The sequence below is a fragment of the Falco biarmicus genome, chromosome 5 (assembly GCF_023638135.1).
Source record: "Falco biarmicus isolate bFalBia1 chromosome 5, bFalBia1.pri, whole genome shotgun sequence".
Lineage (NCBI taxonomy): Eukaryota > Metazoa > Chordata > Aves > Falconiformes > Falconidae > Falco > Falco biarmicus.
In genome coordinates, this window is record NC_079292.1 from 30,832,772 (window position 1) to 30,859,343 (window position 26,572).

At 44.4% G+C, this 26,572-nt stretch overlaps 1 protein-coding gene across 1 annotated transcript in view; it reads left to right on the top strand.

The window, feature by feature from the left end:
- Positions 1-26,113, top strand: part of EXOC4 (exocyst complex component 4) — a 408,492-nt gene extending 382,379 nt beyond the window's left edge. The window contains exon 18 of the mRNA XM_056339463.1: positions 24,714-26,113. Within this exon, the coding sequence (XP_056195438.1) occupies positions 24,714-24,951 (238 nt within the window). The 3' untranslated portion in view covers positions 24,952-26,113. The remainder of the gene's footprint in view (positions 1-24,713) is intronic.
- The last annotated feature ends 459 nt before the right edge of the window (positions 26,114-26,572 follow it).

A 26,572-nucleotide genomic window follows, 5' to 3' on the forward strand; every position in this document is an offset into this window, starting at 1 on the left:
GTTGCAAGGGGAAGGGAGAGACCAGTGATGAAATGTGAACATTTCATACAACACGGTGTCATTTTGACCTCTGAGATAAAGGTTTTGAGTGGTGCTACTCATCATTACTAGATCTGAAAGTGTCCTTCATCCCTTAAATGGTTTGTAGCATAGTGAACCAGAGGCGTCTGTACACCTAAGAGTTAGATTGGTGGTTTCCCTGCTGCTACCATTCAAGTTAGCAGTTGCTATGGCCATCCACCCTGCGTGGACCAGGAATCTTTTCCTGCTGCTAAAGACGTGACCAGGGCCTTTGGCTCTGACCACATCTTTATAGTAGATGGGGCACCTACATTGTCACAGATCCAGCCACCCTGGAGGAGTCCCCAGTGGCATGGGGAGAAGCCATCAGCGTGTCAGAGGGTTGTTCATAGGTCAGCTGTGAATAAGCCCTTGAAATGTAGTTCAGATGCCTGTGATCAAATGTGTCTTATTGGTATACAAGGGCTGCCTGAATTTGTATTATTCATAAAAGGGAATGAATGACCTTTGCTTCCACTCCCTGGCAAAATACAGCTGCAGCTGCTGCTCTGACCTTGTTCCTCTGTGTCTGTGCTCTCCTGGTGACACCTGTGAGGCTATGATGTACATGTACTTGCTTGTATTCTTACATTGTCAGGGCAGACATGTTCCCTCCACCCATACAGCCAGCTGCAGGTAGTCAGGAGATAATGGCACCAAGCCTCATACCGGTTTCAAACTAAGAACTGCCAGGGCATTTGTAGGAAGCAGTTACAATTAACACCGGTTACTCTAAATGGGTCCTGGAAACACACCCTTTACTTAAAACCTGTCTTTAGGTGGGGAGGGTAAGAGAGTACAGATGAAGGAGGATGCAGCTGGAGCTTGAGCTTTCTTTCAAACCAGTGTCCAACTGCTACATCATTGGTTGGGTTGGATGCCAGGGTCAGGGTGCTAAGATATCTACATGGGGCTAGGCAGTGTGATGGGAAGAGATCAGCGTGGTTTGTGAAGCAGCAGATCATCCTCAGCTCTGCTCCAGCACCTAATAAGCACCCTGGTTTTGCTTGTAAGTTTGAGTGAATCACAGTAGCAGAGTGGATCTGGACCCTCTGAGTGTAGGACTAGCTCAGTCAGCGCTGAGAGGCAGAGATGCCCTTGTGCTGCAATTTTCCAGTGCTAGCAGGCCCATAGCTTTCAACAAATATCCATGGAGATGCCAGGGTTGTCCTGTCTGGCTCTGATACTTGCATGGGGAGAACCGGAAAAATACCCCTAGGAACAATCTCTGAACGGTGGCAGCAGGATTTCAGAGGGTGCTTTATTTCAAGGTGGAGTTCTGGTTTGGATGCTCAGCATTTCAGGGCTTCTATCCTCCTATGACTGGCAGGCAGGGGATTTTGTTTATTTAATTATACAGGGGCGGGAGAGATTGCTGCCTCTTGTTTAATGTGCAAGGCTGTCTCAGGCAGGGGAATAAGCGATGACTTGCTGCCATCTACTGGGTGTTGCAGAGGGAGGGGGAAGGCAGTGTGCATTAGAGACCGCTTAGATATCCCAGTGCTCTGAAAGCAGTCTTTTTTTATTGCCAAATACTGTTTCTCGTTCTGATTTTATTCTTGATAAATACAGAAACAGCAGGCTGCGTTTGCCGCCTTGGTGCCCAGGTTCCCTTGCTGGTCAAGGGAAGGCTCTTTTGAGAGCCATTTTTTATGCTTGATTTGTGTGTGTTGAACCCCAGGTCCAATAGATCCTGGCCTGGATCCCCTTCATTCAGTGGCAGCTGCTGTTCTGCTCTCAGGTGCCTCTGCAGTGCTTCTGAGATGCTCCTCTGCTGCCTGTCTTCACTTGTGGTTCGGAACTGGATGAGAAAGGTATCTCAGGTGTTCTGCCTTGTGGCTGCACTCAAGCTAGGGAAACATTTGAGGTGTTTAAGATCATTCAGTTTGAGTAAAACTGATGTTAGCTGAGTAGACAACTGGGGTACCAGGCACTGTAACTCATGTATCCTCCATAGCTCTTAGGAGATACAAAAGCAGATGGAGCAAGTCTGCTAGAAAGGATACTGCAAGCTACCAATGAGTGGTTTTGGTACCCTGGTGCAGGCGTGCTCGTCACTAACCAACCCATACCCTCTTGACTCGGTGTTGGTGGGAAAAACTCTGACTTGTGCATAAAAACTATAAATGTGTTAGTCTGGAGAAATTTCTCTCCCCACACTTCATAGCCCAAGGTCCTCAGTGCTGTGAAAGGTAAAAGTCACTGATGCTTTGCAGTAAGGAAGACCCTTCCCTGTAGAGGAGCCAGAAGCAGAACAGGCTCTAGAAGAAAAGCTTCTATTTGTTGACAGCGTGGGAAAGATGTGTTATCTCCATCACGATGCTGGACTCATGTTGTGTATCTGTGGAGCATGCCCTCATTTTGTTTTTGCTGCTTTTAATTAACAAAGCTGCTTTAGTTTTCAATTAAGGACTTGGTTACAACAAAATCCGTATTTTCTTTCCTTTCTTTTCTCTCTTGTTTTCTCCCCCCTGTAGTTTCCACTGAGCTTTGATCTCAGTGCAGGTTTAATTAGCTGTAATTAGTGGTTTCACTGCATTAACCAAAAATCCCAACCACAGAGGATTAAAAAACACCCCTCAGCATGATGCCCCCCACCTCCCCTTTTTTCTTTTGTGCCTTGGGGGATCAGAGACTGTCCCTGTACAGTCCTGCACCAGATGGGTGCTGCTGGGTGATGCCCCATGCATCCCAAGCAGCTGCCCTGTCATGGACTCATTAAAACTATGCTGGAACAAATCACCCATCCATGTAGTTTAATTTCCAGTTAAATCTGCAGCTGCCATGACTTTTACTAAGACATCAATTTATGCCTTCACAACATTTCGTAGAGTGCTTCTTGGCGGTTCTGACTGCGTTCTGCAATACAGTACATTTACAGCAAGGTGTCTGCTCAAGACTTCCCAGACTTTCAGCTTCTGCAGTCCTGCATGAGCTTCTGGAAGCAATGGCACGGCCAGGTTCTTTGCTGGAACTGCCCAGCTCCTCAGCACAGGCATGAGAGGGGGTTTTGGAAGACATGACTGGTCTCCTCTCCTCCATGGAGGTGCACAGGGGAAATGCCACATAGTTGGACATGCAATTCATCTGGTCAGTCACAGCAGAGCAGGAAAAAAACAATGAGCTGGTTGAGCTGGTGAAGTAGGAGCAGTGCTAGGAGTCATGTCTCCTGTCAAGGTAACCCCTCAACACCTGTTAGGGACCATTGTACCCCACACCCGAGGCCTGCCAACCACTCATTTTGGAAAAGGTCTCAGTTCCTCTTGACAGCTGCTGGAAGGGCTTTGCTTCTCCCATCTTTGGGCATCCTGATGGACATCAGATGGGAGGAGATCTAAACACTCTGGTTTATAGGTCCAAAATACTCTCCCCCACAGCAGTATTTGATGCTTTATCTGCTTCATCTGGAAAACCACCTCCAAAACACAACATATTTGCTATGCAAAAGACATAGCCAGTACACAACAAAAGATCAGCAGCTCTTTGCAGAGCACCATCGTATAGGAGAAAAGCAGCATCCAGCTCTGAAGTCACAGTGAGAATTTGTGATTGCATTTGCATGTACCCCATGATGCTAACACCTCGGCAAATACCACCTTCCTCTACTTGTTCTCTGCACAGCAGGTCCTGATGCGACACAGTAAATTAGAGTGGGGAAGTGGTCCAGCTTGGGGGGAAGGGCTATGTTTTGTTTTTTGCATCAGCTTTTTCTGGTTTTTGGCAGGATCAGCTCCCCGGTCTGGTTCACAGTGGGCCTTGCAAACAGCTGTGCTGGCACAACTGAAGGAGAGGGAACAAACAAGGAAATGAGCTGTAATGCTCTGAAATGATAATGTTCCTGAAAATGGAACTTTATCTTAAATTAGGATAAGACATCAGGGGTGAAGAAGGGAATTGCTCAAGGTAGGAGCAGAGGGGAGGCAGGAGGAACGAACATGTCTTTGTGCAGAAGTCACTGCTCTTCCCACACCATCTTTGGGCCATTTGGCCTCACTCCAGCCTGACAATGGAAGACTTTTGTTCTCAGGTGTGCTGAGTAGCAGATTTCTCATTTATTGCATGCGTCTGGGAAATGCCTTGCCTGCTGCTGATTCTCTGCGTTAGGAAAAATCTCCAAAATGCCCTAATGGTGATATACCAGATGTTCAGAAGCAAAGAGCCTGACTCTTGGGGGATGACATTTCTCATGTTTGTCCTTAAGTAATTTTTGCGTAATGAGAGCACTTGAGCACATGAAGATGGAAAGAAAGTGGCTGAACCACAGAGTAATGACAGCACATCACTCGTCATCCTTTGGTGACTGCATAGATTATAAATTCCTCAAGGAGGGGATTTTTCTGGCTTTGTAATTAAAACGCACACCAGGTATTTTGTAGGCACATGGGCCGTGGCAGCCCAATGAACATGCAGTCAAGTCCAACAAAGTATTTCAGCCTGAGTTTAACTTCCAGATACATGCGTTGACCCATTGAACTGATGAATACTTGCTCTGTAAGTAGAGGTCTGCCACAGTCACATCTCTATCAGAGCTGGTTGCCCTCAGTTCGCTTTACAGCAAGTAGCGAGAAGTGAGCATGATTAGAGTGCAATTTTCTGAATTCGTTTAAATGTTCTTTGAAATGAGATGAAGGGCCTCCTAGGAGTGCCTGTTGCTTTCTCATGAGGATCAGAGAGCAGAGGTGACCTGCTTAGTTGGAATTATCCATGGCAGATGTCTATCGCTAGGCAAGATGAGCCCCTCCTTGGCTGTCAGGGGTCAGGAGGTGACTTTGCAGGTAAGCAGATCAATCTGTAAGCGCTCTCAATAGGTTTTTACACCTGGTAGCTGCCCCATATTAAGTGGATTAGGGAGCTGAATTCATTTGGCAGTTCCTGCATCCCTGACATCTGAACACGCTGCAATGTGTGAAATCAGGTAGTATTTGCTCTTCATTGGTATCGCTCCATATAGCAGAGGAAGCATCTTAAAATACCAGTCGGTACTGGAAGGCACCAGTCCTGCCCAGGCTTTCCACTGTTGACTCAACGGTTTTATTTTGATCAGCCATTTCAGTTTTTCCTGGAGGTGCTTTTAATCTTCGCAGTGTAACCTTTAAAGATAGAGGTTTTAGTGGCCTCTGTAATGATTTTCATTGACTGAATGTGGATGTCTTGAGTTGCTCTGAGTAAAGAGATTAATTCAATTTTGCTAAACTGGAAATGGACTGAAAAACTGAGAGGCTTCATTGACTTTCTTTGCTTGGTTCTTGGTATGTTAGTGAACAATCAATGGAGGTGAACTTCTCAGCCAGCAGCAACCGGCATTCACATTTTCAGGGACAAAAGCTCAGGAAGATGTGAATAAACATTTTTAAGAAGTGTTTTTGGCTGTTAGACTTGGCCAGACCACGTTCCTACTCTGCATTAACATCAGGATATATTCTCCTGGAAATGAATTACTAACAAATTCCTCATTTATCCCTGAGGTGACAGGCTTTTGCTGATATGTGCTTTCTTGAGGCTAATAAGTTTTGAATGTCGGTGGGGAAAAAAAAAATCAAAGTAATTACTTTGTGTTCCCAAGCTCCTTATTTGTGTAGGTGCATGTGTGTTTATCTCTCCCTGTCATGCTGCATTGCTAATGGTAATTAAAGTGAAGGGATTTTTCTTGTTAGAAGTTTTTCTTCTTAATTTCTACCTTTAGTGACTTTGGCCTCCATGACGATACTTAGCCACTGACCAGTTACTTGTAGAACTGCAGTTGCTTTAACATAAGGTCTGAGTTTAGAAAACTCTGGCTGTCCAGCTGGAATTGGATCATTTTGTTTATCCTGGTCTGCAGTATGTAGGGTGGGTGGTGGTTTTCTTTGCAGACCAAGTTTTGAAAGCATGTCCTGTGGGCGTGAGTCCTGGTATTCACTATCATCTTGGTGGCAGTTCTTGTAAATCACAGAATACTTGTCAACATTTGCTTTGTTTGACAACACAGAATTTGGTATGTGGGTGATTACAGCAAAAATGCGGAGCAAAACCAAGTTGTACTTTGTCAGTAATGGGGGGGGGGTGTTCACCATGCACTTGTGGCTCCCTGCTAAACCAGCAGCATGGGACACAGTGTCTGTGGCTCAATGGGTGGGCCAAGGAGTTCTGCCAGGTTTCCAACCTTGGGTGTCCATCTCACCCAGGGGGGGCTTCAGTCTCTCCCCGCACTTTGTTTTTAGCATGAAACATGAAATAGGTGGGCTGGAAAGAGGCCACAGGCCTTTCCCGCTGGCTCCCCAGGCTGCACTGCCTGCAGACCAGGTCTCAGCCTGGATCAGGACACCAAAACTGCAGCCCCGTCACAGTGTCCAGAAACTTCCTAGGTTAATAAAGGCTTTCTCATACTGTAGAAATATGAAGATGAATGTGAAAGCTCATTTCTGGGTCCAGGTAAAGCATAAAACACATGATAAACCACTGGCTTTAGCCATGAAGGGGCTAGGCAGGCTTTTGTGTGCATAGAGAGCAGTTTTGCTTGCTTTAAAAATGCCATAGGAACATTTTAGCAATCCTCTTCTCTTGGTTGAATCCAAGGACCTTCTCTTACTTACTTCTCTTACTGCCTTCACTTGGTCTCCTGCTCTTCCACACCTTCAGGCTGGGGAAAATCACATCAAGCATCACACAAGCTGTTGGGCTGGAACCATAACTGCACTGGAGACACTGAGGCAGCAACATGCAGGGATGGAAACGGTGGTCTGAGCAGACTCATTAAAGGTGGAGTAAAAGTATGCCTTTTACAGCATCCCTTCTGAAACAAGTGTTTGTTTATTGTATTGGGCAGTGCTGAGCAAAGCAGGTTGAAATCTGCAAGGCCTACATGGTGCCGGTTGGAGACACAGCAGCTGGGGTGTGAAGGCAGGCACCGGCCATGCAAGCATGGAAGATGAATGGTTGGTAGTAATAATCTTACTAAAAGGTTACAACCTTGAAATGGATCCGAAATGTCATGACAGACCCCAGGTCTCCTAAGGGACCTGAAGGAGATCCAGAAAGGGAAGACGGTTCTGCGCTTTGTGATCCCAAAGGGCAAAAACTGATTTTAAACAGGCAGAATAGTGCCAAAAAGGAAAGCGGTGTACTCATCCATCCCCTCTTAAGGGTCACAGCCTTCTCTGTTCCCACAGTGCTGCAGCACATCTCACTGGTACCTCCTGGTGAAAGGCATTGCATCCTGACTCATATTGGTGGAAAATGGCTGTCTTTCTGTCAGTGTGGCTGTCACCTCTGTGCATGCAGCCAGAGGTGACAATTTTTTTGTTTTGGCCAAAAGGGAGGGGTGGGCATATAAAGCTTTGCCTGCAGCTCTCCCTCCAGGAATTCAGTGGGCTGGCAAAGATCAAGAGATTTGGTGGCAGAGATTTCTGCGGTAGAAGGAGCCTGGCAGAGGGATGGAGAGGGACCTTTCACCCTAGAACTTGGGTACCATACAGAGCTTGAGGGGAAGAGTGTTCAAGGTTCTCTCCACCCTCATGGAAGACAATGGATGTGCAGTAACATCTCTACCTGGATTTCTTTATGTATGTAAATTGCAGTTCAGTTTTTAATTACTTTTTGCCATCATTACTGTTTTGCAAGTGATCTCTGTCCAGAGAGAAGCAAGGAAGAAGAGGGAACTCCGTTGGTTTAGCTTTTAGTTTAAGGGATTTTTTTTTTTTCCTCTACAGTAGCAGAGTGGCACCTACCAGCACAAGGAATGGGCTTCAGTGGATCACCTGCTCTTTTTGGATTAAGGTCCTCCATGCTCTCTTGTGAGCTGTAAAAGCTGAATGGTTTTATGGGGAAGCTTGCCAAGGGGAGGTGGAAGGAATGGGAGGAGAACGGCCACTCAGGCGTTGTTTAATTTGCCAACCAGATGGGGATGCAACAAGCAAATCTCCAGTTAAGTCTTGGAGCTCCTAAAGGGTCAAATAGCATCCTGGAGATACAGTTCTGGTTTGAGGCATCTCTGTCATCTAGCCTTGGACTTTCTTGATTGACACTGTTCAAACAAGGTCAAAATTTAGCTCCAGACTCTAGATAGAGCCTGAACAAACATCCAGAGTCACCCCACAAGAACAGATAGCCCTGTGAGTGTATGTGAAAGTGAACTCCATGTCTGAGCTCTCACGTAGCCTGCTTGGAGCTCCTGTTTGATCTAGAAATTGCTTCCTGCTCCCATGCTTAAACACGGGCTTTGCTTGTGCTGAGTTTGTGTGCTGAAGGTATGGTAGCCTGCTGGGAGTTTCTGCTTAATGCACAGCAAACAGAGCTGTTACAGGAAGGATAAGTTTTTTAAGAAGGGAAGTTGGCATGACACACAAAAAAAAAAAATGCAAAGAAAGGGGGAACCATCAATGTGTGAAGAACAACCATCCCAGGCATTTGTCTGCAGCTGAAATAAAGGTAAATATTGGGATTGTCAGCCTGAGATGCATCTCTGTTGCCTGGCTCCAGCCTGCAAATGGAAGCAATTAGAAAAATGTCCTGCCTTTTTCACAGTAGGCTGCATCTTTCTAGCACAAGCCCCACAGACAGAAAGACACATGCAAGTTCTTAAGTAGCAGATTGGTTTACCCTGTCAGTCAGATCTCATTAGAAACGGCAATGTTTCATACCCAGTAATCTGCTAGGAAATAACAGATATTGGTGCTGTGCGATACGTTTTTAAGAGTCACTGCTCATCACTTTTCCAATGCACTAAAGTTGTATCTTTCACAGAGGCTGCTCTCTTAATTAGATTGACCCAGGGAGTGGAGCATTTCAACCTGCTGATGCAGTGGCATCTGGAAATCAGAAATGTTTCACTTGAAAGTTGTATGAGCAGGCAGGACACAGCTGGTAGGGTGTAAAATATCAGTGCTAGAACACAGTGGGGAACAGGTGAGGACGTGGCCAGTTCTGGGAATGATGCTTTCGAAGGTCACAATTGAGGACAGGATAGGAGCAAGGAGCAGGGGGGTAGCAATGGCCCAGGGCCAGTTCCTGCTAGACTTTGGAGGGAAGAGGAAAAATGAGCAAAGGACAGGAATAGCACAACTGAGAGTTCCAACAGGGTCAAGCCACAGACACAGTGTTAGGGCAGAGCAAAGTATCTTGACAGTAGGGTCCAGGGCAAGTGGAGCCCAGGAACCGTACAGTAGAGCTGGCCAATTTTGCAGCTCCTTTAAGTCATGTATGGAAATCTCAGCACAGTCAGGAGCCCCAAGCAGCACATACCCATAGAGGTAAGAGCAGTTCCTCAGGGTGTCTCAGAGGCATCCCTCTGGCTCAGCGAGTCCGCAGAAGCTGGGAGGGTAATCTAGAGAAACATCACTGACCTGCTTCTGTCTGGGTCACAGTCAGCACAGTGGGACACCAGGACATGGACTTTTGGTGGACCAAACATTCTTGTGTTGCATGGCAGCTCCCTGGCTGCTTGTCTTCTGCTGCAGGGAGGAGCAGACCTGAGGATACCTGTGCCTACCAACCCTGTGCTAACAAGTTCCAACATACACGCTCATCACGTACACAAGCACACATGCTCACCACATGCTCCAGGCTTGGCAGCCATGATCAACTGCTTCAGGGCTGAACAGAGCTCAGGGACCTTAGGCTGGTTGTACCCTCCATGGTGCCAGCTCAGCATGGCCTTTATTCAGGTTTAGTCCATCTCTGAGAAGCAGACCAGCACGCTAAAGTGGCTGAACTGCTTCTGCTGCTTAAAAGCTGGCTTGCATAGCTCTCTGGACCTCTGCCTGGAGCAGGTTCTGTTCCCTGATTTACCAGGGACTTGCGCAGGATGCGATTCACTTTCCTAAATATAATGTGATTTGAAAGACCCTTGGATACCATAGGTATGTGAGCAGGGCTGGCAGGTGTGACACAGGGTTTACAGGACACCCAAACCCCATCTGAAATGGTTGCACTAGACACCGGTGTTGAAGCAGACTGAGATACATCCCTCCACTACCTTTTACAGTTTCTTAGTCTCTAACTAGCAAGACCTTAATTCATTCACTTTTTGTCTGTTTTGGAGTTTTTGGCCAACTCAAGGCTATTACTGAGTCTTTCTGTTGCCAAGCCACATGTCTCTAAAGAACAATTTCCAGCAGCTGCATTGTGCAACCATAGTTTCATTCCACCTGGTGAAGACTGGTACCTGAGAATGTACAGGTCATTCTTGGCCAATGGGATCTGTAAAACTCATACCTATCTCATGTTACCATTATGCTATGTGGACACCAGTGATGAGTGGTTTTCCTTAGGGGTCAGTACGGAGTCCAGCACTATTTAGCATCTTGTCAGCCACATGGGCAGTGGGATCGAGCACACCCACAGCAAGTTTCCTGACAATGCCGAGCTGAGTGGCACGGCTGACAGGAGGGAAGGGATGCTGTCCAGAGGGAGATGCACAGGCCTGAGAAGTGGGCCCGTGCAAACCTCATCAAGTTCAACAAGGCCAAATGCAAGGTCCTGCATCTGAGTCAGGGCAATCCCAAGGACAAACACAGGCTGGGCAGAGAATGGATTGAGAGCAGCCCTGAGGAGAAGGACTTGGGGGTGCTGGTGGACGAGAAGCTCAGCGTGGCCCAGCAAGGTGCGCTCGCAGCCCAGCAAGCCAACCGAGCCCCGGGCTGCACCAAGAGCAGCGTGGCCAGCAGGGCCAGGGAGGGGATTCTGCCCCTCTGCTCCGCTCTGGTGAGACCCCCCTGCAGCGCTGCCTCTGCTCTGGGGTCCTCAGCACAAGGAGGGCACGGGCCTGTTGGAGCGAGTCCAGAGGAGCCCACGGAGATGATCGGGGGCTGGAGCACCTCTGCTAGGAAGCCAGGCTGAGGGAGTTGGGGTTGTTCAGCCTGGAGAAGAGAAGGCTTCAGGGAGACCTTAGAGCACCTGCCAGTACCTAAAGGTACTGAAAGAGCCGACAAGAAATCTGCAGAGGGACTTTTTACAGGGACCTGTAGCGACAGGACAAGGTGGAATGGTTTTAAACTGAAAGAGGGTAGATTTAGAGTAGATATTAGGAAGAATTTCTTCAGTGTGAGGGCGGTGAGCCACCGGCGCAGGCTGCCCAGAGCAGCTGTGGGTGCCCCATCCCTGGCAGTGCTCAAGGCCAGGCTGGACGGGGCTGGGAGCAACCTGTGCTGATGGAATGTGTCCCTGCCCATGGCACGGGGGTTGGAACTAGATGGTCTTTAAGATCCTTTCCAATCCAAACCATTCTGTGATTCTATGATCACGATTCCTTTTCCTGTGTCACTTGCTGTATCTCAGTTGGCCAAAGAAAGTTCAAGGATTGTTTTTCCATGTTTCAGTTGCTGAAAGCTGGGGCTGATGCATGATGGGTCTTTGCTAACTGGGGCACCTGGAAACTTTCCTGTCTCACTGGTGCTGAAGTGTTGATGATTAGGGCAGTAATTTGCCCTCATGCTAGGGAATATTCTTGCCTCTAGCTGATTGCCTATGGATTTCCACACTGTCTTCCTCTAGAGCAAAGGACCACTGATGGGTACTCCACATAGATGGGCCCGCCGATGAGCCCATCTCCTAGCTCTGGGATCTAACCAAATTCTTGCAGGCTCCATGGGGCCAGTTGCTTCACATGGAGACAAGTTGCCATTCAGCAGTTTTTGACCCATGGAGGAACAGCCCCACATCATCTTTCCCCCTCCACTCCCCTTTCTCCCCTCTTCAAGTTCATGCAGTTAATATTTTGGTGTTCAGCACCCCAGTGTTTTTCACCATGAGCTTTCCCAGAAAAAGTGTGCTCTGAGTAGGATTTTGGATAATAAGGTTTGATTGTCTTAATTACCCTTTGACTTCAGTCCTTGAATGTGATGAAAATGCTGCCCCCGAAAGGGAAGCTGTGATTTTTGCAGCTAAATCAGTAAAAAAATGAGTAAACTGAGAGATGATTCTTCAGCTGCAGAAGGCAACTGACTGCAGGGCACAAAAGCACACAGTCTGAATAGGGAATGCAGATCAGACAATTCCTGTCTATCCAAGGTAGATCCTCTGGTGAGACTGACATTAAAAATTCTGACTCAAATGCAGGAAACATGGAGTTAAGAAGGTGAATTATTGATGGAGCACAAGTATTACCATATCTGACAGATGGAGACTGTCTGAGAACATTTTGCAGAGTGGCATCTGCACCATGCCTGATTGGCGTCCCTGAACTTTCGCACATCAGATGCAGAATATCAACATACAAACTTTGATGTAGCAATTAAATCTGTCCCGTAATGAAACTGGTCTTCATAGCCAAGAGAAATACATACGCTCAGGTAAAGACCAAAAGCTTTGATTCTTGTATTTTAGGAAGATACTAAAATAATTACATCCAGACCACTGCATTTGAATATACACATATGATGTCAATTTATGCAGGTACATATGGCTTTCAGGAAATGATCTGCAATGTGTAATCTCTTACTCTGATTTTATTGAAGGCTGTAAGGCTTGCCTTATATACTACAATTTGGATTCCAGATTTGAGATCAAATAATACAGAAAAAATATAAAATTCAGATGACATCTCATGTCACCTAAGTGTATTAACATCTACAGCTGAAGTCAGTCTCTCAAGTGCATACAGAAGTCATATATCAGGTATGTGTTCCACGTTGTCATGTGTGCAAAAACAAAGAGAAGAAGAAAAGAGCTGAAAATAATAGCAAGTTTTATGCTTTCATGAAGAACAGCTTGTATTATGAAGAAGCAGTATGTAAAATATGTCTTTTTTAATAAGATTCAGTGTCTTCGTATTCTAGGTTGTTTTCTTGAGCCCAGCACAACTTGGTAAATTATTGTAATTTTTTGCCATCTGTTAACTGTTTGGTGCGCTGTATGAAATTCATTCTTCTTTCACTTGTAGCATGCAAATATGCAGATTCTGACAATCATCGGGACAATGTGCTTTTTGTCTCTGGAGGGGGTTCAAGGGTGGACACCAGCAGGTAAGCTGGTCCTGGAGGTTACTCAGTGAGCATCAGCATGGGGATGGCTGTTACTGGGTTGTAGCCATCCCATTGCATGCACAAGAGACTTCACTCAGACCCCTTAATCTCAACAGACCTTCATTTTCTTGACCGCAAAGCAGCCTTTTGAGAAAATGGAAAAGTTCCATGCATGGTGTCTCTAAAGTACTTTGAGATGTACAAATGGGAATTGAAAGACGTGATTAATAAATTAATACAAGAAACTACAGGTTCAGTTCTCACAGCAGAGTTCCTTTAATAGTCCGGAGGTTTTGAATATGGGTTTCTGGGAGGTGGTAAAAATAAGAGTTCAGAGACATTTCTCTGCTTTTGGTGGCTATGAACTACTCCGTCAGTTTAGAAGCAGTGCTAGGATTTTCTTCTCACTCTGTAGGGACCAGTTTTGTTTCCAAGGAGCAACTGTCACACTGCAGTAGAGTCTGTCTGGCATTTGTAGCCTGTATGTAAGGAGTGGTGAGCAAAGGGATCCATCTCTGAGATACTGAGACAAGCAGACCTCTTTTTTTTCATGCAGCGGAGAATGGAGATAAAAAACACATCTATGTCTGTGAGTCTTATCCTGCACTGATGTTGCCTTGATAATGTTTTAATCTTAAATGCTAAGAGTTTATGCTGACTGGCAACAAGTATTGTAGTGCAAATCTGTTGGCTTAAAAACTGAGATCATTGGAGCTAAAATTTCACCAAGAATGACCAGAAGAGGCCACAGTTGTACTGTACATGGCAATGTTGGTGCTTGCTCTGGCCCTGGTGAATGTTCTTTCAGAAGCCGTATTTTTCACAAGGAGCAATTAAAAGTGGCCTTCTTGCCTTGCCTACTACAATACTTTAGAGAGGCAATGGCTTCTCTCTGTGAATACATCTTTTGCCCTAGGTACAATAGAGAGGGAAAAGCAATTTCAACCAGAAAAATTGCTGCAAGAGCAAATGAGCGGCAGCTGGCCATAAATACCTCTAGCCTGCAAATCTGAAGGTGCCTAAGCATCAGGAGAAGTATTGAGAACTGGCATATTAGGCATGTTGAAATGTTCATCTGGCCAGTGGCCAGCACTGAATGCATGGAGGAAAGTGTTGAAGCTCTTTACCATTAACTCCTTCATCCAGGAGACCTACAGTTCTATGTTGATGTCCCCTACTTTCGGCCATCTAAAAATTTGGCATTGAATCCATCCTGGCTGCCCGATTTCTTTATAATAAACAACCTCCACAGGGCACTTCAACCCAATATAACTAATTATTTTTGTGTAGGATGAATTGACTTCACCCAATTTCTTCTCCATTCATAGGTAGGAGGTCATGGCACTCAATCCCTTTGAGGTCTTCGTGGCGGTGGTAGCTGATGATCATGAGCCAGTGGGTAGGGTTTGAGGCTGCTGTACCATTTTGTTTTCCTCCTGGTTTGGATAGGTCTGTGCACAGTAATGAGCAAGCAGGGGTCTGTAGGTCATGTCCCCAGGCTCAGCAGTTTCTGGGCTGGAGCTAGTAATGACACTGGATGCTGCTACCAGGAGGAAAACAATAGTGCCATGAGGCAGGTGATCCAATAAAGGTCTCTTCCATGAGAAAAAGCAACGAGTTCAACAAAAATAATATAACAAACTCAATTTGGTGTCAGCATGTCCACAAAAAGTCTCAGTTACCTAATTTCTGAAGCCACTGTGGCAGTTGAACCGAATGAACAAAGGTAGCCAGAGCAAAACATGAACTGGAGTTAACAAGAGTTTGGGGCTGTTTGCCTGACTTCAGCACGTGGTTCAAGCCTCTGAAGCACGGAGGCCCAACCGCAACCTACTACAGGTAGACGTTGACTTGATGGACCTTGTAATTTGCAATTCACGTCTTGCAGCCTGTTCTGCCCCCCAGCAAGCAAATCCCATCAGATGTGTCCTTCACCCATTGGTGGCTACCAAACATTCCTGTTTTTATTAAAAATCAGCAAGCTTGCACCACTGAGCATCTCGCCAATTACAGCATCAAGTTTTTGTATCCAGTTCCAAGCCACTTGATCCTAAATAAAGCTGGAGTTTTTTGCCACAGTAATTGTTGTTCCCAAAGGGTAGCTAAAATTGCATTATTTTTTGCTGACTGCAGCAATCCTTGCAGTACTTTCCATCAAACTGCTGACTCTCCCTTCTTTCAGGCTACATTCATTTCTACATTTCCTCTCATTTATGCATGAGGCAAGGGGAAAAATTGCTTAATATTCTTTATAAATTGGCATATGGTATAGATATTTTTTTATTTTTACTATATGCAGTGAAATGCAAATGTGTGTGGCTTATTTGCAAATGCTGGCATTAATAACTGATATTTAAACAGGCCAGATTAGCACTTTTACTGATCTATTAAAAAGATTTTTTCCAATCAGTTGCACACTCAAAATCAATTTTAATACAACATGTAAATTGAATTTAATTTTTTTTATATAAAATTGCATTTCTTTGCTTGAACTATTAAATTTACTATTTAATATGTACTTTCCAGCTCACTTGGTTAGAATTTCATTGCTCTTTATCTGTATAAATTTAATTAGCCTTGATATCATCAGTATATTATAGAACTAATTAAAGATTTAGATAAGTGCTGAGGGTGCTTATTTAATACCCTATAAAGTTTCATTTGGAGAGGGAAAATTTCCATCTTTCATTATATCAGCCAGTATGGAGCTGCAAGGAGTGTCTCAGACATTGTTTTTGAAAAATCATTTAATGGGGTTTAATGGATTTATCCTTCTTTTGAAAAGCCGTGTAATTGCTGTGTATTGCTGCACAATATGAGGGTGGTTGGAGTTGTTCAGGGAATAGGTTTTGAATGCTACGTGCACGTGTTCCCCTCCGTGATGACGCCACCTGATGCACAGAGATCCCCATGCATCACATCTTCTTAGCAGCATTGTCCAAGTCACAAGTGACAAACCACGAGAGGGAGGGAAAAGGAAATAAGAAGGAAATTTTAATAAGAAAGTAGTAGATAAGGTAGAGCACAGGAGGTATCAGGATGAAAAGCAGGGAGAGATCTTTTGGAAGAGTAGTTATGTTCTGCACATACCTTACCTTTTCCTTTGCTAATTAGCTCTGCATTTTACAGCTGATGTATCATCTTATGCTTTACAAAAAGGCTTGCCGTAGAGAGAAAACCAAGTGCTTCAGTGACACGAAACTGCACATAGCACCCAAAGGTGTTGGTTGTTTTGGGGTTTTTTTTCCAAAACTAGCCACTAAAACAATGCTGCTTGATCTGCATAGAAGCCAACACATAGGTGACCCGATTTGTATTTAGTGGCTCATATGCTGTCTGTGCGGTTTACGTTTTGAAAGGGAAAGTAATTGGATTTTATAATTTGGTTGTCTTTGATTAGAAGACTGTACTTATACCCTGTTGAGTAAATACACCTACTTTTTTTGCCTGGCTCTGTACCCTGATCAAAGTTGTGTGCTGCGGTCCCAAAAGCAGGTACAGTACCAACCAAGGTGTGAGGGCTTCCTGTCTGTGATGCTGTCTTCTACCTTGGCCAAATGACTAAATTTTTATCTCAGTTTTTCCCACTGTAAAAAACAAACTAATACTATCCTTACATCACAGCCCTGATCACTTATTAAGGGCTGTGATTTGCAGAGGTACCACAGGAGTGTGAAGCACTGTTATATTATAAATTCAGTTTTGTTTCTTCCTCTCATGTTTTGTTTTCATTTGTAAACCATTTCACATCTTGGATGTTTGCATATTTTAACTTTTTAAGTGCCTTTTATGTTCTTGACACTCCTCCTGTAGTAACACAGCTCAGAGCTGTCAGTGCTTTCTACCCCAAATTGTGCCGTGTGTTGCAGTGAGTGGTGATGGGGCATCTGCCTCTGACTTCTGAGCAGCTGTGAACAAGGTGGGCTCTGGTGCACCTAAAGAAGATGCAGATCATAATGGCATGCAGAAATTTTGGCCTAATTTTAAGTTCCCTCTGCAGCCCATGGAGATAAATTAGAGGTGTCCGTTTCTTGGCATGGTTTGTAAGAGGAGCTGTGGTTGACTTAACACAGCAAAAACATCTCTGATGTGGACAGCTAGAGCTGTCTTAAGTCTCCTAAAGCACTCTGGGTTTTTCTGGAGGCACAAGATGGCCGTTACTATTATTGTCCCCAGAACTGCTCCAGGTTAATTAAAAATCAAGAAAGAAATCTTAAGAAATTATGATCAGAATATATATTCCCCTGTGGCATAATGTCCTGAGGGTAATGATATTCTTTTGTATGTTTTAGGGCTGTAACTGCATAGAGAACTTGCAGGATGCAGTGTAAGTTGAGCAGCTGTTAGAGAGTGGATATGTGATATAGTGGATACCTTCCATCACTAGTTTCTGTTTTGTTATCATAAGCTCCTAAGATGGAAAAATAACCAGCTTCCACATTTGCAGACTCTTGCTTTAAAATGCCGATCACTGATGCATGTATGCAAACATCATTGCAGTCTTCATGAGGTATAGAAATTACAGTAATTGCTGGTTTATGTGGATTTTGCTTTGCTTGGTATTTCAAGTTTTCAGAGCTTGCTTTTCAAAATCCTGCATGCTGGAGCTCATCTCTCCTGCCACATCTCCAGTGCCCTGTAACTATCAGCTCCATCTTCATCTCTTTCCCCTCCCCACCTCAAGTGTCTCGTGCTCCAGAGACACAAACCCCTCTGGGCTTCTCTTCTTGGTTAAGCCAGTCCTTTCTTCTGCATTACATGAACTGAAGGTACCTCATTTCTTGCTGTATATTCCCTTTTTGCACGCATTTACTTTCCCCATGATTTTAAACAGAATGGTTCCACCAAGATCTGCATGTATCAAGAGTGAATTTATAACTCTAGCTTTGGTCTTTTTTCCTCTTCACTTGCATGCTCGTTGTTCAGTCTTGTGGTTTTTCATAGAATCATAGAATGGTTTGGCTTGGAAGGGACCTTTAAACAGTCATCTAGTCCCACCCCCCTGCCATAAGCAGGGACATCTCCGACTAGATCAGGTTGCTTAGAGCCCCATCCAGCCTGGCCTTGAATGTTTCCAGGGATGGGGCATCCACCACCTCACCAGGCAACCTGTGCCAGTGTTTCACCACCCTCATCATAAAAAAATTCTTTCTTATATCTAGTCTGAATCTACCCTCTTTTAGGTTTTGTCTAAATTTGGTCTGTAAGTGCTTCGTACTTAACCTTTTTTGCTTTTTTATTAGAGTATCTAAGATATTTTGGGTGCTATAAAAGTGACTCCCTAATCCCCAAAAAGGGAGGGAAATGAGGTACAGAATTACTTTTTCCTGTTCCCTTTGGGTAAGTCAGCAGCCAAACCTGAGTTCTTGCTTTGTGAGTCTGTTTCTGTCTGCACTACTACCGAGTAGACACCCAGCTAGATAATGAAGGAATAATTAAAGTAAGATCCTTTATTCTGAAACATCACACTGTTCATCTGAAGGTCCTTCTCTTAAGAAGAGATCAAGTAATTCTCAGGGGAATCAGAATTTAATTTTGAATTCACTTGGCCACTTCTGAAAAACTTTTTTGTGCACAGGCCTTGGGTTATAGGTTAACATTAGCATTTAAATGGAGAACGGTATTAATAGCCCTTGGAGGAGCTTGTCTCATCCTGATTGCCTTTCCAGAGATTTTTTCTAAATGAGAAAGCCTCTTAATTTTTGTTCTCTTTCTCCAAGAATAGAGTTCAAGAGACCATCTATTTTTATATATATGTTAAAAATCCATCCTTGCAAAATGGCTTCATTGTTGGCAACTTGATGTTTTGTTTTAAAACTGCTATTTAAAAAAACAGCAAAACAAACTCCTTTGCGTGCCAGTTGGCTTCTTCAGTTTTGGTTTGCCCATGTGATGTTTTTTCTTGCACCTGGGAACCATTTCCACCAGTGATATTTAACCTTCCCTATCTGCTCTTAGTACAAATGTCTTCTTCATACGATAGTAGATCTTCCTGGGCCAATTCCAGCCTGCTAAAATGAGTGAAAGAGTACAGTTGTATTTGGGCTTTGGATTAGGCATTATTTGCTCTAAGGTATGTGCTTGCCCTAAAGAAATGCCCAAAGAATTCAAGGGTTCGTTCAGAAATTTTGAACCCAGTCCCATTGCCAATAGTCACAGGAACAGGTCACAGATGTCTAGGATGGTTGACTTGCAGCAAATGAGATAATCACATGAAGGAGCATCGTAAGGATTAATTTAATTTTTTTTAAGAAAGCAAATCTTTGTCATACAAGCCATCAAAACTAGCTCAATATCCTGTTTAAGCAGGATAGTAAGGACTTTGGACACCTTAAACAGTCCTTCACTCCTCACTCCCCCAAAATATGGCCATCAACACTGAAGCTGAACATTAAGTGGAGAGTTTGGCCAGGTGTTAACCATCCTAAAGAGCTAGAGGCTTGGAGCCAGATTAATGTTTCCTTCCCCTTGTAAAACAGCATTTGTTTATATTTCCATAGCAAATCAGGGGAGATGCTCTTTAAGAACGTGTACCACAATTATGTGTATAAAATCGGTTGTATCAGATCGACTCAACAAGTCCATCTATGCTTTTCAGCATAATACAAATAAATAGTAACTGTGCGAGTAAGCATACAAGCAAAAAGATTTCCCTGATGAGGTGAGTCACCCAGGTCACTTTGTTCCCATCAGCCGCATTCCTGACTTGATATTCGGGTGAGTAAATGAATTCAGCTTTCCTCTGTCCTCTTCTTACCCCAAATACCTCACCACTGAAGCACTGGGAGGCTCTTACTGCCCAGGCTGATGATCTGTGTAGGGTAAATCACCTTATGTGTCCTTAGCTGTGCTCACATCAAAGCCGACAGAAGGCCTGGGAAGCTAAATTTGCTTTTTGGTTAGGTATGCTAATCCACTATTATTATTTATTAACCTATTTGTCAGATGATAGAATCAGCTTTTGATGAATATTAATTCTTCCCATTGGTTTTAAATCTCAACTTTAAAAAAAAAAACACAAAGCAGTTTGCCAGTATTTCACTGAATAGAAATTTCCCTCACCTGTCATCCGTTTGTTTCCCCCATCCCTTACTAACTTGCTTTTCTCAATCTCCTCTTGATAATCAAAAGAGCATTTATAATGGCAGGACAAATACACTTCTGAAAGCAAAATGAAGAGCCTAAATAAAAAATCACAGAACAAGAGGCTCATCCCACTCTCTCTTTCATATTTCATTATTTGATAACATCAGAAGATAAGTCCATCAGAGCTGCTTGGGCAAAGGCAAACAGGAGTGTGTCTGATCAATATTTATTAATACTTTCAAAGACAAGGGAGGCAAAGTTGAGCAGACTTCGTAATGGAGTGAATAATTACTCATGCAAATACAGTTTGGCCAAAGGCAATGCCATGCCAAAGCAACAGTTTTTTAATTGCACCCAATTAAAAATGCATACCTTTCGCTCACTCGTACTGTCTCGCTTGCTTTTTTTTATTTTGTAGGAAATTTTTAATTAAAAAATAATCTGATCCTGAAAAGAGTGACAGATTAATCCTGTGTTTATTAGGTGCAGAATTTTTCAGTAATCCAAGATTCGGGACAGGCTAAAAAGAAAAGGCAGCTGTAAGGACGTGGGGCAAAGATTGGTCTGCATTGATGAGCTTGTCCATTGGTTGGTCTGGGCTGCAGACAGAGCAGCTTTAGTTCTTGTTCCTTCTTCTTTTGAGGTGCAGACAGAGCACCTGTCACCTTGGGAAGGCCGTGAGTCCAAGGCTTTGGAGCAAAGACTTGCAATTTCTCAGAGATTGCCCCATACAAGATATCCTTTCTGTCAGACATTTTGTTGAAAACCCAGCCAGACCTGGCAAAGGTAAAAATCTCATTTCACATCTCCTCAGCATAAATTCCCTGAAGGTGATCAATGTTTCCTAAATCTAAATCTTCACCTTGGCAATCTTACTGGTTTTTCTACACGTTTTATGTATAACTGTACTGGAGTTGTTGCCAGTACCCTCAAAGTTAACCCTATATCAGATTTCTGACTGTGTATTGAAGCATCTCAATAAATACCCAAATCTTCTAAAACACTGAGGCTAACAGCAGCTTCTGAGCACTCAGGGAAGGAGCCGCACATCAAGGTGCCAGAAGGATACTATAGAGACATATGATAGGTAGCTGCCATTCAAATTTGGGATCTTATTTTCTGCAAGGTCCCATATACAACTGTTTAATCATGTAAAGTTCAAGCGTAAACATTACAGGACTAATTATAGCTAAAGAGGGGAGCTGAAATTAAAACTCATCCTTAAACCACTGACCCACAGGGCTTTATCAATCCCTGCATGTAAGCAGGTGTCCCTTTAACTGCTTTAGCTGAAGAATGAGCTGTGTTTTTCTGGCTGGGAGGGAGTTTACGGTAGTGCCAGTGCTAGCAAGGAGGATGAGTCTGAGCCTCTGCTGCGCCTCTGTCACCTGCCAGTGCATTGCTGCTAATGGAACTGCATGAGATCTGCTATTTTTTTGTTTCTTCTGTGTCTACCTGCAAGAGGAGCCAAGATTTAAAGAATATCCATCGGCGATGGCAGGAGGTGGATTGGACACACAGCCATTTTTCCTGTGACTGGAGATGAGGTTGGGTTTAGTCTCCCTCTCCCTGAATCCAGTGTGGAGAAATATGCTGCCAAGGTTTTGTGGCTACTGCTATTGATGTTTTGTCAAAACCTAGGATTTGCTACTGTGGCTCTGCAGGGGACCACATCAGCTTTGCAAAATCCTTCTTTTCTGAGCCATGTAGGTCTTTTCAATCCCTCTGTCAAACAGTGGCCTTGTTCAGCACTATCAGCATCGCAGTCTGAGTAACAAGAGATGTGAACATTGAGGGGAGTAGAGCAGTAAATCATACCATGTGATGTGGTGGCACTGTAGCTTCTGGGGGACCATGAACTGTGCCGTTCGCTTCCCCATCATAGGAACTGAAATCAATAGCTGACGCAAAGTGACTTGGTGTTACCCAAACCTGATGAGTTTGTAGCTTGTAAGGATTACCCGAATGCCTTCTGCCAATAGCAGCTGATACAGGGAAGTTGCACGTCTCCGCCATCCTTACCTATCCACCTGTTAATTGTTCCCTCAGCCCAAAATCCCTGCCAAACAGCTGTTACCAAATCTGTTCTCAAGTGGCTTGCATGGATTCCCTTTCTTTTCTAAGGGAAATACTGTCACTGAGACAGCTGGCTGCCCCATTTACCCCCTGCTTCTAGGGGAACAATGTGTCCTTGTAGCAGAAGTCCCCTCAAAGTTCCCTCAGTCTATGACACTGGTAAACTCCATCAGCTCCAGGAGTTTCATAGCCTGTATCTCAAATGTGTGGAGCCTAACAGTTTGATTGTTTCTTCAGCTTATCATTCATCCCCAGAAGCTATTTCTTAGTTCTGTCTTGTGTGTTCTACATGTATCCTTTCTTGCTCACACACACTCCCTTCTTTTGACCACACAGTGCAAATCCTGTCAGTCCTTGTTCTCTGAATTGATGATTTTGGAGTTCTCTTCCTCTAGCCACAAGCCTTTCCTCCCACCTGATCTCAGCTGGCCCCTGACAGCAGTCGTGCTGGTGCAGACTTTCAACCACAGGAGCAAATTCTCAGGTCACAGCAGCAGGTGATATCTTGAAGGGAACAGAGGAGATAAAAATGCAGAGAGCTCTGAAGCCCAGTAGCCTGGCTGTGGTAGCAGGTGAGGCCTGAGACACTCCAAACGTGTAGTTTTGCTACAGCTGCTTACAGTGGTTGCTGCAGTGATCTGCAGTCTGGCGGCATGCTGAACGCTCTCTGCAAAGGCACAGCTAAGCCAGACCTGAGAGCCTGCAAAGTAAAGAACAAAAGAAATTTAATATGCAGCTTTGCCATGTTTGCCCTGATTGCTATTTTAATGCATTCAGAGGAGAGGAAGGGAGGGAGGTGTCAACTTTTTCTGCAGCCCCTGCTCTTGGGTTTTAAATAATTTATTCCACCAAGACCTAAGATTTAGACTGAAGCCTGCCCTTGTGCTCCTGCAGAAGCATGGAGTCATGCAGGGACCTCTTTGTCATCTGCTCAGGCCCAATTCTGCCTTGCTTTATTCTTCAGCCAAACAAGTGCTCGGTACTTGGCTGAAACAAATCCTTGCTGCCATGTGATGCATGTGGACAAGACAAGGATCTTTTCACTTCTCCTTCCTTCCTTGAGCTTTTCAGATCCTTGTTTCTTAAGGGTATGTAACATCTGTAATGAAGCTATCAAGTTAACCAGTTCCTCTAGAAAAAGGGTTACTTTCCATCCATGCACCATTTTTTTGTGATTGTGATACCCCAAACAGACCTAAATCCACAGCCAAGGTTCATTGCTTGATGGAGCTTGCAGCAGTGGAGTCATATGTGAGAGCCTTCCCCTTATCCTTGACCTGGAAGGGTCTGCCCAGGACTGGGGACCCCTCTGCCTAAAGGAGCTTTGTATTTTCACAGCTCCCTCCAGACAGGATGCTTTGTCTTGGTAATATCTAGACCACAGACTCCTGACACCATACCTTACCCTTGGTACAAATAATGAAACTGAGGCACAGAGTGCAGCTGTATGACTTGGAAAGGGCGTGCCAGGAATCCAGAAAAGTGCTACATAAAGGGCACCAGAGTCCTGATTCCCCTCCAGCTGCATGACCTCTAGGCAGTGCTTTCCAGGAGTCACACACTCTGCTCCTGATTTCAAACTTTAATCAGTTCGGGCTATAAAGGAAGGAGGCAAAGAAAAAGTCTCCAAGTGCCCCATCAGCTCTCATTAGTTTTACTAATGGGCTGTGGAGTTGGGGCAAATAACCTGGTCCCACGGCCAGTCCCAGACCATTTCCTCTGCAGTGGTTGGATTGGCAGCTGTCAGAATTGCCCCACTGCTTACCTGGCCCATGACACATTTTCCCTTCCAGTAAGTACTTGCTTAAATTCCCTTCCTTGGAAATCCATTCTTTCACTAATGCCACTTTACATTATTTTAAACCAGCCTGTACTGCAGCCTCTATATTATGCCTTCTCTTCAGATGATCATTTACTTATTAGAAGAGGCACCTTGGCTCCTGGCTCCAATTTTATTTTGCATTATTTAGTATTTTTTCTCTCAATCTGTGCATCTCAGTAGCATCTCCGGAGTTTTAGGCTTAGAGCTTTTCCCATGCTTCATGTTAGCATCTCTCTGCAACAGCGATTCATTAGGGACAGGAAAAACTCCACTTCCCCTACCCCTGTGATTCCTTTCCTTTCCAGAAGACTCCTGTTCTTGCAGGCTGAGCTGACTAGATATACATCTGTGCATCACAGTGTATATGTGTCTGTATGCATCTGTATGTATATACTGCTTCCCATACACTGGATTTCAAAGAGTGACATCTGGGCATACAGTAACTGCTAGGAATGAGGAGCCCTCGGTTCCCTGTAGTTTGTGTTTTAGCTGAGAATGGAAGAGTGTGGGGAGCAGATTTGTGAGATTTGCTCGCCTATGCATGTATGTACCCACTTGGCATCTCCTGATGTTCAATAGGAATAGGTTTGAGCTCTTTGTACAACACCCAATGCAGCCGGCTCTGTTCATGTTACTGAAGTAACAGTTCATGGTATTCTACAGAAATAAAGGTGTGGGGCGTCAAGTATCACTATTCACCAGAGTGGGGATTTTGTTTGCTTGCTTTTCAGGCAGTATTATGAGATGCTCTACAACACAGCAGATGAGCTGTTAAACCTCGTGGTGGATCAAGGGGTGAAGTACACAGAGCTGGAATACATCTATGCCCTGAATTTACTGCACCGAAGCCAGACAGGTGTGGGAGACCAAACCACCCAGAACATGAGGTTGCAACGGTTAAAGGAGATCATTTGTGAGCAGGCTGCTATCAAACAGGCCACCAAGGACAAGAAAATCACCACTGTGTAATCTGCTCTGTTGCTCGTGTTAACTGAGCGGCAGGGGCTGTCAGGTTGTGGGTCCAAGCCGCTGCCTTTCTGTTATAATCAAAGGCAAAAGCACCTATCTTTTGTGTGGCATTGTACTAGTGAGAAGGGAAGTGCCATTTGAGATTTGGCTTTGGGGTTGTTGGGGGGGTTTTGGTGTGTAATCATGTAATGCTTCCTTAACGTGTTCTCCCAGGAGAGATTGCACAGCGGGAACAGGCATCCTGGTGGAGATCTGGGATATTGGGCTTTGCTCTGTTGCTGCTACTTTGTTTGGAGTTGTAAGGCAAGCTACTATCCCTGGCGGGGTGGGAAAAGAGAATATTTCACACTGGGTTAGGTCAGAGTCTTCAGTGAAAGTTCAGACTACACTAAAGTAAACAGCACCATGACAGTCAAGCACAGACCTGTTGGTCACGTGTTGGTTTTGAAGCTGTTCCAACAGCGTTGCTGCATGGAGCCTGTTTCAGCTCTGCCAGTGCTATTCTCCTCAATTGTAGATCTGTACAATTGTAGATGCATTACGTTTTCTGATGTTCCCACTGCAAAGAGATAGAGTTGCTTATTCCTTCAGATAGTGATAAGCCAATTCTTGTAGTGGGAGGTAACATGGGACCATTTGTTTCCACTTCTACTTTTTCATTATCACAGAGCCATATGGCATCAGTTTCTACAGCGCATACTGCATTGGATGATGGTGGACATGGGAGAAAATTGCCAATGTAAGGTGATAACAAAACTTAACTCTCTTTTTCTGAATATATCTTTTGAGTCTCCCCAGCTCAAAAGATATTTTGTAATCATCATTTGAGGTACTGGAAGGACATGCAGGCTTATGTAGCTCAGCACTAATGATCAGCAAGGGCAAGAGGAGGGCAGATCCCAGCGCTGCAGTCTGAGGTGCACTCAGGTCACCGTTTCTGCCCTGCCTTGACCACATAAAGCCACCTGGTAAAAGGTTCCATACTCAGTGAGGCTGAGGAGTTTATACCATGCCTCCAAACCAAAAATACACTGCATTTGTATTTGCCAAGTAAATTTTCAACCCAGCTGGGTTTCACATGCTGAGATAGGTTCTCTCTGAGCTGTGCAACTGCTTGCGTATCAGTCTTGAAACTGCAAAATTAAAGGATGTTTAAAGACTCTCCAAAGGCTCTGGGTCTTTGTCTGTTTGTTTGGGTTTTTTTAAGAACTGTTATTTTTGTGATATTTAAAAGATTCCCTTCCAGGTCCAAATTCATATAGCATCCTCCAAGGTTACATCAGTGTGGAAGTGGTCTTCTGAATCATTCAGTCTAAGCCCCAGGTACCACAGGCCAAGCGAACAAGAAGCTTCTCAACCTCCCTGGTAAAAGCAGAACCCAGTCATTCTACTTGTTAGGAATCTTCTGGTTTCTATTCTCATTTTATTCATGAACTCAGTTTTTCTTGTGCCAATATTGGCCATTAACTACAAGGGTTCCTTCCTTTCCTTGATGGAGTTGCATGAGTAAAGGTGGAGAACACCATCATGGTAATGCATATGATGATGTGGGGGTTTTTCTGGGGTAACACATGAGATCTGTATTCACCTGTTCAAACATTAAGATGCGCTGCGGTGCAGA